Source organism: Ruditapes philippinarum, unplaced genomic scaffold (genome assembly GCF_026571515.1).
Source record: "Ruditapes philippinarum isolate M1 unplaced genomic scaffold, ASM2657151v2 ctg1951_1_1_1_1, whole genome shotgun sequence".
Lineage (NCBI taxonomy): Eukaryota > Metazoa > Mollusca > Bivalvia > Venerida > Veneridae > Ruditapes > Ruditapes philippinarum.
The window spans coordinates 141,629-152,531 of record NW_026861315.1 but is presented as its reverse complement, the minus strand read 5'-3'; the positions used below and the strand labels follow the sequence as shown (position 1 = coordinate 152,531).

The 10,903-nt window shown below is 31.6% G+C and overlaps 1 protein-coding gene across 1 annotated transcript; it reads left to right on the top strand.

The window, feature by feature from the left end:
* The first annotated feature begins 5,935 nt into the window (after positions 1 to 5,935).
* Positions 5,936 to 8,655, top strand: LOC132715226 (galectin-5-like). The gene is made up of 5 exons (XM_060698217.1): positions 5,936 to 6,095; positions 6,678 to 6,707; positions 6,966 to 7,051; positions 7,235 to 7,445; positions 8,085 to 8,655. The coding sequence occupies exons 1-5, from the start codon at positions 6,075 to 6,077 to the stop codon at positions 8,199 to 8,201; spliced, it is 465 nt and encodes a 154-aa protein (XP_060554200.1). The 5' UTR covers positions 5,936 to 6,074; the 3' UTR covers positions 8,202 to 8,655.
* The last annotated feature ends 2,248 nt before the right edge of the window (positions 8,656 to 10,903 follow it).

Here is a 10,903-nt window from a genome sequence, read left to right as displayed (position 1 = left end):
CCTGTGTGTTAAAAATTGAGAGGGTACCTGTGATATAAAAATTCAAAAGGAGAGAGGCAGCCCGTGTCGCTGCAAAACCGAAAGCAGGTATTTTTATGAATGTTACATTTATTTTTGACAATATACTGCCGAAGATGATATATAAATGAACATATGAAATATGTATAATGCATATATAATCAAGCCACTGGTTCATTTCAGCCCGAAAAATATGTCGAGGTGATGGGCGAGGCAAGACATGTCGTTTTTTTGTAGCGTATTGTGAAGTTGCAGTACTTGAAAAACTGTCACATAACAAATCAGCACATAGATAAAACATTCTAGTGTTCCGTGGTATACATCTTTTCCACGTGTCATACCTCCTTTCCTTATAACAATGAAATTTTACTGAATTGTTATCCATTGCTGGTTTGTTTAAGCAGAGAATGACCCGTGAATGTGCAAACAGGGTACCGTTTGAGCAGATTTCGCAAATATGGTACCGATATGGATATGCACCGTGTCTTTTAGAGCTTAGTATTTGGAACATGATATTAACAAAAGGCAAACACTTAAAAAATTTAAAAATGTTGCCATCCTTGTGCACATATAAAGTTTTAAGTTTATATTATAAAATAAAGCAAGAGAAAAATTGCAAACATATATATAGCATTTATAATCATATATTAAATAGTCGTTGATCTATATACAGTATCACGACATAAATAGAAAATTAAGTGACTGTATAGATAACATGTTTTATTACTGATAACTATTAAATATAAAGTATTCTAAACTTATTTATATTGTCAACCGTAACAGAATCGGACATCTTTCTGTATGTGTACTGATTTTACTAACCGAAAGGCGATGGTACGATGGCACGATGGTAAAAACGCGATGGTACGATGGTGAAAACGCGATGTCACGATGGTGAAAACGCGATGGTAAGATGGTGAAAGCACGATGGTACGATGGTAAAAGCGCAATGGTACGATAGTGAAAGCGCGATTGTACGAGTATGAAAACGCGTTGGTACGATGGTGAAAGTGCGATGATACGATGGTGAAAATGCGATGGCACGATTGAACGATGCTGAAAGTGAGATGGTACGATGGTGAAAACGCGATGATACGATGGTGAATGCGCAATGGTACGATGGTGAAAACGCGATGGTACGATGGTGAAAGCGCGATGGCGCGATGGTCAAAGCGCGATGGTACGATGGTGAAAACACGATGGCGCGCTGGTGCGATAGTACGATGGTGAAAACGCGATGGTACGACGGTGGAATCACGATAGTACGATGGTGAAATCACGATGTTAGATCGCGTTTTTACCATCGTACTGTCGCGCCATCACAATTTCACCATCGTACCATCACGTTTTTACCATCGTACCATCGTGTTTTCACCATCGTGCCATCGCGTTTCCACCATCGTACCCTCGTGCATCGCGGTAACAGACTAAATTAAAAAATCACGACTGTCCAAACGAAATACCGTAGAAAAGAGTAACCAATGATCGAGCATCTAAGTATTTACTCTCTAGCGCATCGATCGAATGAAGAAGCGTTAGTGTATTCTGTGAACTGCATAGAGAGCGTACTAGATATGACATTTCTATTGTTATCCTTTCACTGTCTGACACATTTTCAACAGAAAGGTCCCCAAACTATGATACAAGTATGAATTGTAGTTATCAGTATGGTAATATAACAAAGTGACATTCAAAACTGAGATTGTTTTTGATATCAGATTCGGTTCATCTTTACGGAAATTTCTGTAATGTGTTTCTTGTTAAACCTCGAACTCAAGGTCTTTTTAAGTTCTAGGTTGAACGTAAACTATTCTACCAAAGAAATTACAATGGAAGGAAAATGGAAACGCAACTCCAAAATCTATTTGCATAAATAATCATATGATTTTAACTCAACTAAAGAAACCCTCATAATAGACAATAATTGTATCGGGACAAACGCACTGCGTTGCAATCAAATCGAGCGCCGTCTACGTTGTAAACAATTTTTGTCAATTCTTCTATCAAAAAGGCAATAACAATTTTCAAAAGTTCCAAAGTATGGTTGTTGTGTGCATTTATCATACATACCATTTAATGTTGGCGTATTTAGCGGTCGTTTTGCACACGTGTGTACGTGTTTTAACCAAAATTAGGCAAAAGTGGCGTCCCCTCGTCAAACTGTACAGAAGTGATTGCAAAAATGGCAATGAATTGCACCGTGCGCGTGTAATAAGTTGGAAAAGTACAAATGTGGGCTCCAGTCTCACTAGGTGTTTCCAGTAAAACATTAAAGCATAAAGCAAAATTCAGTCATAAACTTACCGACAAAAGCAAACGGCCATATTTTATCCACCGCTTCTGCGACGAAATTTCATAGACCCACCGATTCTGCGAAAGCTACGGCCAGTGTGATTATTATGTTCTTGGTTTATAATTGTATAAATCATTTTACTATTCTTCGTAATAGTCTTATCGTGTTTTTTTTTTACAGTTTAACAGTCCCGTTCAAAATTGGTTATGCGTTAAATTAAAAAAAAAACACGATAAGATATATTTAAAAATGACAATTTTGTTGTATTATTCTTTTATTTTCTCGTAAGTATGATACATTATCATGCAGCAAAATTATATTAATATAAGACATATAATAGTTTATTAGTCCCCTACCGGTTTAACCGGAGGGGACTTTAGGTTTACCCTCCGTCCGTCTGTCCGTCCGTCTGTCCGTCCGTCCGTCTGTCTGTCCGTCAGTCAGTCCGTCCGTCCACAAAACTGGATCCCGCGATAACGCAAAAAGTACTGAAAATATTTTAATGAAACTTGATATATGGATAGATGGCAGTATGTAGATTATGCATGTTTTTTTTTCTTCTTATGTTGAAAGTTCTGGTTGCTATGGCAACTAATAGTCTGAAAATATGGCAAATTTAACACATAAACTGGATCCAGTGATAACTAAAAAAGTACTGTAAATATGTTTATGAAACTTAAAATATGGGTAGATGGCAGTCTGGAGATTATGCACATCTTTTTTTTTCTTTTTATTGTTGAAATTCTAGTTGCTATGGCATAAAATAGAATGAATTTCAAAATTTCTGATTTAAATTTTTAAGCTTTTTCACTATAAGTTCTTTATTTCTAAAGTTGTTTTCTTATACTTTAAATATAAGTTTCTGGTCATCAACCACATCATATGTGACAAGGTTTACAATTCTAGCACAAAAATTATCAGAACTACCTCCCTTGAACATAGATTTTTTATGAAAAAAATGTTGTCTTTTTGAAATAACTTCTTTATTTCTTAATGTATCTACTTCAAACTTCATATATATGTTTCTTATTATCACTCAACATTTTTGAGAAGGTTAAATACTCTAGCAAGACTATTTTCAGAATTATATCCCCCTTGAACTTAATTTTTGTTTCGAGAAATTGGTATTTTTTACTCAAACTTCTTCATTCCTTTAAACTTAAAGTAAAAATCACATCATATATGACAATGTTCATAAATCTAGCATCTTTATTTCAAGAGTTATCTTCTCTTTAAGAATTTTGCATTAAAATATTTTATATTTTGGTAACAGGGATGTTTGAAAAAATAACTCCTTCAGTCTGTCTGTATGTCTGTCTGTCTGTCTGAGATCACTTTTTTAAAGATTTTTTGCAACAAATTTACTTAAAAAAGAAAAAAGAATTAAAAACATTAGTTATTTCTTATTCATCCTGAGAAAATTGGACCTTTTGATTATCTGTTGTATAAACATAATTTCCTTACTAGGCAGGGAAACTTAACACATTACTGTAATATAGACAAACTTTAAGAACTCAAAAGATTTAAGTTCATTCATGTCATTCATTCACTGGTAAAATTGAACGGCCAATGGCCCATCAGAATGTTGCTAGGGTTCTAACCGGTAGGGGACTTATGGATTGCTTGCAATACTATGATAATTGCTTGTTTCATGTGCGATGTTCCAGCAATCAAATAAAAGAAGGAAAGAACGGAAGTTTGCGTCATTACAAGAGCTCATTTATAATCAAACAGTCTATTACCGCGAGTTATACAGGCAGTGGATCAGCTGCAATTAACAACATGTGAAACACTATTGGTCTACTAAGTAAATAAGTAAAGAGCTGCTCCGTTAAAGACAATACGCTTGCGACGTCGTTAACGTCAAATTTTAAAGTTATACCGTGCGCCGGGTTGCTTTACATGCATATTGCATTAACGGCATAACATTTTCAGTTGTCAATGTTTCTTGTTGGTATTTTTCGTTTCAAATAGGGGATATGATTTATGTTCCGTGTATTTTTATGTAAATGCATCTTACATGGTATCCTCAATATGTTCATATTGTGGTTAAATTATTAGGCATATGAAAAACCATTTTTATACGATTGTATGTCCTCAAGATTTTTAAATCTATTTCCATTTTTACATATACATAAACATTTATAAGGAGGATTAAGCATAATTATGCACTATTTACAAGTGACATTCACAGGAACGCTGATCATTTCCACTACACTATAGTCTAGTTTAACCAGGATAATAACGCTTTATCAGAAATTCGTGCTTATTTTATAGGCGGAGCTTAGTATGCTAAGTGTTCTATCCCATGATTCAAATAATCGAATAAATATTTTTCAGTAGATCTATACAATAAATATTTTAATTATACAATATATATTTTCAAATATAGAACATGCATAAAGAAAATTATCGCACACAAACATTTTTTTTATGATGAACAAATATTCAGCAGGATTGACTAAATATTATGACATAGCATATAAAATTAGAGTAATAAAATAAAAATACTGGATATAGAACAACAATTTAACTTATTGAATATTGCACCTTTTAACATGCCATAGTTGAATCAGTTTGCCATTTATTATAAGGATATATTTTGCGTATCGTCTCATAATTATTCGAAGTAAGGAAGATAAATAGGTTATAAGTGGTAGTAAAGTATTCCCTGTACGCGGTAGTTTCATTACATTATTAATTGCTGAATATTTAAATATTTCCTTGTAACACTTACATAAGCTATCTTCTGGACAAGGACCCTAGCAACGGGTAAAACCTATATTCTGGACAAATCCAAGACCGGGAAAATGCTGTCTCCTAGTTTGCTCCCCTAGCACCGGGTAAATGATGTCTCCTTGCTTGGTCCCTAGCACCAGGTTAATGATATCTCCTGGACAAGTCCCCTAGCACCAGGTAAATGCTGTCTCCTGGCTTGGTCCGCCAGCAAATGCTTTATCCTGCTACCACCGGGTAAACGCAGATTTTGTAGATTGCAAAAAGGCTTGGTGTGGAGCATTGATTTACAGAATAAAATACGATTTGAATTCAATACTCAAGCATGATGTCCTTATTCGTACATTATTCCTGGCAGTTTTAGAGAACATTAAGTAATAATGCTATCGGTCTGCCGAAACAAATTACATGTCAGAAGGTCACATTGGAAATAAGATATAAGTATATGATTGTTGTAACAATTGTATTTTCTTTATGTGTAACCTTCTCGAAATGAAGATATTATTTTTATTATTATTATTATTATTATTATTATTATTATTATTATTATTATTACATGTAAATGGTTTGCAACAAAACTTAAAGTAGTAAATTATGCTTTGGAAATGGCCATATTAAGGAGATATAATTTCATATCTCATTCCTATTGATATGCTTGATAGTTCTTGCATGCAGATGGGTGAGGGAGAGGGTTAATAAATAAGCAAACAGAGAGAGAGAAAGAATTTAGATCGTAAATTCAAAACACTTTTTTATGTGTTCTTTTTTCCTTTCATAAATATTTAGTTTATTTAGTTTTTTTTCTTCCGTTTTGTAAGTGCACAGGAATATTTTGCATAAGTGTTGTGACTATTTAGAAATATAAAACCATTAAGAGGGTTTAAAGTTCAAGAAAAGAGATTAAAAATGAAAACTCTGTTTTAATAATAATGTAAAGGAACTTAAATATTCATTTGTAGTGTCAAATTTGTGAGATACAGATTAACCATTTTAATCATTTTAAAAATCACAGGGGCGAACAACGAAAATGGCAACCGTCCAGGCTCCGGTTAGTGGTTTAACTCGTGTATTCTTATTGCCCACAGGGACCGAATTTCTTATTTTCAAATAATATTTTGATAAAAAGAACTGTTCTTTTTCGGTAGCCTATCTTGTCAGACTGGAACAGTCTGAATAATTTTGCATTGCATAGTGCATAGTGCATTTAAAAGGAGTATTATTTTTAAAAAATGTTCGTAGAATCTTTATTGGTTAGACATGTGTGCAAAATATTGAGTTATTCATTTATCGATAAATTGGTGTTTTACTTTACATGTTAGACATACTAAATAAGAGTTTCTCTAAGCAAAAGTTGTCATTAGAAATAAGTAGCTTTGCTTATTGTTCGCTGATTAAGTATTCATTTTATAAATAAAATTATTTAGATGGAACGAAATGACTGTGGATTTCTTCAAGAAAGTGAAAAACAAAGATTTTTTTTGTAGATGTCAACTCACGTTAAGTGAAGTTAAAAAGAGTAATGTGGCTTTTTGTTGAATTGATCAAATTCACAGAGAAACCAAATTTGCTTTTTACTGATTGTATCGCACATTTCCTGATTCCATTGAATTTTTCTCATTTTCTTTTGTAGTTTATCTACAGCAAAACGATATATAATCCGGTAAGTAAATATCTAAACTAACTATATCTGTATCTAAACTAGCTGTTATCTATATCTAAACTAACTATAATCTATATCTAAACTAGCTTTTATTGAAGAAAACAAAATTATTACTACCTTGTTCATATCTGTTTAATGCAAATATTAAATGTTTAGCATCCGTCCAAATTGAAAGACAATATTCAATATGAAATTTTTAATTTTGTTTGTGTATGTCTATTAGCATATAAAATCTTCAAGTAACATTTCACATTACAGACGACACCATTTGAACACAAATTTGGTTGCCTTTATCCAGGCAAAGTATTTTCTATCAGTGGTATTCCATTTGAAGATGCAAAGAGGTAAAACGAAACTTAGTATTATGAATAGTGATTATATATAAAATCTAGTCAATGCTTTAATTGAAAGATTTGACTAAAGTTAAAAAGTCTTAACTGCAGTATTGTGATAAAAATTATCTTAGAATACAAAAACCGTCACATGTTATAAAAAACTATAATAAGTGTATCAACTTTTTTCAATAGATTTACTGTGGATGTAAGAAATGAAAAAGACATTGCATTCCACTTTGACGTACGCATTCATGGTGACAACACAGATAAGATAGTTAGAAATACTAAAAAAAACAAAACTAGCGGTTGGGGTGTCGAGGAGAGGTATTTGAATGGACCATGTCCTTTCATACGAGACAAGTTTTTTGAAATGGTTATCCTGGTGGACAATTCCTGTTACAAGGTACTTACTTCATTCACTGACAATCTAATATTTTTGGGGGTTTCTTATTGTAAATTTGTTTTATGTATTTTTTCAGGTAAGAGTGAAAACTACATAAATATTTTTATGTATGCGTGAATTTTTGTTTGAAATATCCATAATTCATAACAAATCTTGTCACCATAAATATAAAAATTAACCATTTGGCTTTGCAAGCGATGCTTAATGGTTTATACAAGGATAAATGATAAAGGGTGGGGATACTAATTTGTCAGCAGATTTAAAATTAATGCAATAATGAAAGCAATTTTTATGCATTGATAACCTATGGACAAAATATTTCATTTATGGTGGCATATTTCTGCCAATAGTTAACCATATGATTATCGCGTTAACTGTCTGACTAACAAGTTATTTTTTGTGAGACTAACCTGTTATTTTCATATAGTATTTGAGTCAGTGTACCCGGTCTCGCACAGAATTAAATCATTTAGATTCAGGCAGAATGGAGTTTATCCTGTTTTACCACGTAATAGCTGTTTTGCAAGCATCTTTCAAGTTTTGAACCAGTGCAATAATTGAAAAACATAGTAAAAATGTTCTTCAAACACTTTTATTTGTTCTTTTTAGAAGTTTTACATTTTGTCTTGCGTTTTAAAGGTTATGGTCAATGGCGAGTCTGTCGTCGAGTACAAGCATCGGATTGCAATAGATGAGGTTAATCGTATTGAGGTCAAAGGAGATGTACGTGTCACTAAAGTCGGAATTCAAGAATGAAAGAACAATGAGACTATTTACTCTTACTAATGAAATTTCATTGCATTTTCTTAAATTTAATCAGACTTTCTTTCAATTTGTGTATCATGACTTTTCAAAGTGTAACGTATTATGGATGTCATTCTCAATCTAAATATAATAAAGACTTTTCGAAAACAATAAGTTTCCTTTGATTTAAATTGCCACATTATATAAGTAAATAAGTAATAACTACAAATTTAATCAGGGCAGTGTTTTTATTATCGGAATGTGATATTTAGTAAAAGATTGCTTACCATTTGTTGTTGTTTGAAACCTTTTCCGTACATGTATATGATCTAAGGTATATATCATTGCATATATGAACGCAATATTAATTACTCAATCAATCTGATAGTTTGAAAGTCATTTTTAAATAGGAACAAAATCAACAAAGGAACAAGATGGTTTATTAGGTAAAGACTAAAATTTGAAAATGATATTAAATGTATTCCATAAAAATGGTTGTTTGGTGTTCTGCTGAACTCCTTGTCGGTCGTGTAGGGTTGCGTTCATTTAACGTTGCCCTTCCTAAGTGATCTTTTTTCATATTCTAAGAAGCAGAAATAAAAACATTTATGGGGCATTGTGAGCCTTTAATAATTTTGAAATATTATAATATAAAAGATAATGCCATAGTTATTTCCTTTATAATTTAGGTTAATTTCAGATTTCTAGTTTGCTAATACATGTATGTTTAATTTTCATTTAACTATGTATATAATCAATTACTGTTGTTTTTTTAAAACCATTTCTCAATAATCCACTCCCGTTTAAAACCTTAAAATGGGAGAGTTTCTAGATAATCCAGCAGAGTTATCTTTGCAGCGCCCCTGACAAATTAGAGGTATACACCTGTATGCTTGCTATCTCTGTGTATAGCTGGTTTACATTGAATTTCAATGGGAAAAAGCAGAGTTTGTAATCAACTGATCTAATTAATAAGCTAAAGTTTATATTTCCAAATAAACTGATTAACACTACAGTCTTAGAAATGGTGAATTATTGTTGTGTTCCACTTTGTAATGGGTTTTGATGGTTTCATTTTCCACACGATAAAAGATCAAAGAATAAATGGAGAGTAGCAGTAAATTAGAAGGGTGTGATGGTAATAAAATGAAGTTATGGTCACGCACATTTGCCATGCCAATAATGATCAAATTGTCATAATAATTAATAATAATAAACACCCATTGATCATCAAGAACAAAATTAATATCCAGCACCCGTTTACTATATAAAAATATATTTATATAGTAATAGTAATTTTTCCTGTTGCCTGTAGTCAGAGACAGGTGCATAGCATCAAAACTGATACATGTTGAACTGTTAATAGGATTTGCAAAGCAATTGGAAATTCTGAAATCAGAACTTCCTGCAGCTATAATTAAACAGGGGTCACATATTTTATACGTCTTTTTCATGATTTTAAGATTTTAAATTGTTGACAAACTAGCTTGATTGTAGAAAATATTTAAGTGATTTGACATACATGTTATGAATCGAACAATACGTAGTTGATACTCATAAACAATAAAGACAGATATATACTGTGAAAATTTTATTATTTCAGACACACATCATCATGATTATGTCACGTTTTAATGCACAAACAAGTATATCTTGCCTTTAAAGATCCTATATGTTTTGTGATTGATATTGTTACTGTGTGTATACCACACTTGCAAAAAATTATATATGTATATAATTATGCAAATACATGTAAACAATTTTCAAACATCGAAGAATATGTAAAATGTGTACTGCAAATATTTGCGCACATAACATTTAATCAATAAATTACATGCATTCATTTCTTATTGGAAAAATTGAATTAGAATTTATAGAAAAAAAATTTCTAATTATCTCCATTTATTTACATGAAATGTTAAATTGGGTAATATCTTTATAAATAATGCTTATTGGACCTTACAATATTGACAAATCTTAATTTGAGCATCATATTTATGAAATAAAATCATGTCATACGTCTCCAATCTGTAAAAAATATGTAACTAGATGCATTTTATTTACTAAAAAAACAAATTTGAAGCAATAAACTCTATATGATTATATTTATTTGAAGCATCATAAATTTACAGATATACCAAAAAAAAAGATTATATCAAACATATTGTATAATTCACTTTAATTAGTTCTACGTAAATAAAATGTATTTAAAGGCATTGTATTTTAAAAGTGTTAACAGGAAAGTGTTGATTATTTCTCCAAGATCATTTTCATACTGTTATTCAGTCTACATAGTACACTTGTACACTTGAAAAATAAAGCCGTTTATATGTTTAAGATTTAATGTAATATATTCAATTTGTTAAATATGATTAGCTTAATATTAAATGATAAAATCTTCTTTTATTCCTGCTGCTGAAACCCTTTGGTAATTAATTAATTCATTAATTTAACAACTGACCAGACACAATACTCAGAAACTTTCTATTAATCTCTGTGTTTACATCAAGTGGCCGTAGTTTGTATACCTCTTATTTACTACTTCCGCTTATCAGTAGAGTGTGGGAAACTCCCCCATTGGGCAGAAAGTATTAGTGTGGTGGTCAAAATGCTACCGTACTTCTGTTACTATCTTAAAAAGATATTTTTGTCAATCAAAGACGTGTATATAGTTATCTTCCTTAAATGTTATTTAAGTAAAGTTTCCTGTCTCA

Coding starts and splice junctions, on each gene's coding strand:
- LOC132715226 (XM_060698217.1), top strand. CDS start 6,075: ATGGCAACCGTCCAGGCTCCG. Junction 6,096..6,677: donor TGGCAACCGTCCAGGCTCCG/GTTAGTGGTTTA, acceptor TTTCTTTTGTAG/TTTATCTACAGCAAAACGAT. Junction 7,446..8,084: donor TGGACAATTCCTGTTACAAG/GTACTTACTTCA, acceptor TGCGTTTTAAAG/GTTATGGTCAATGGCGAGTC.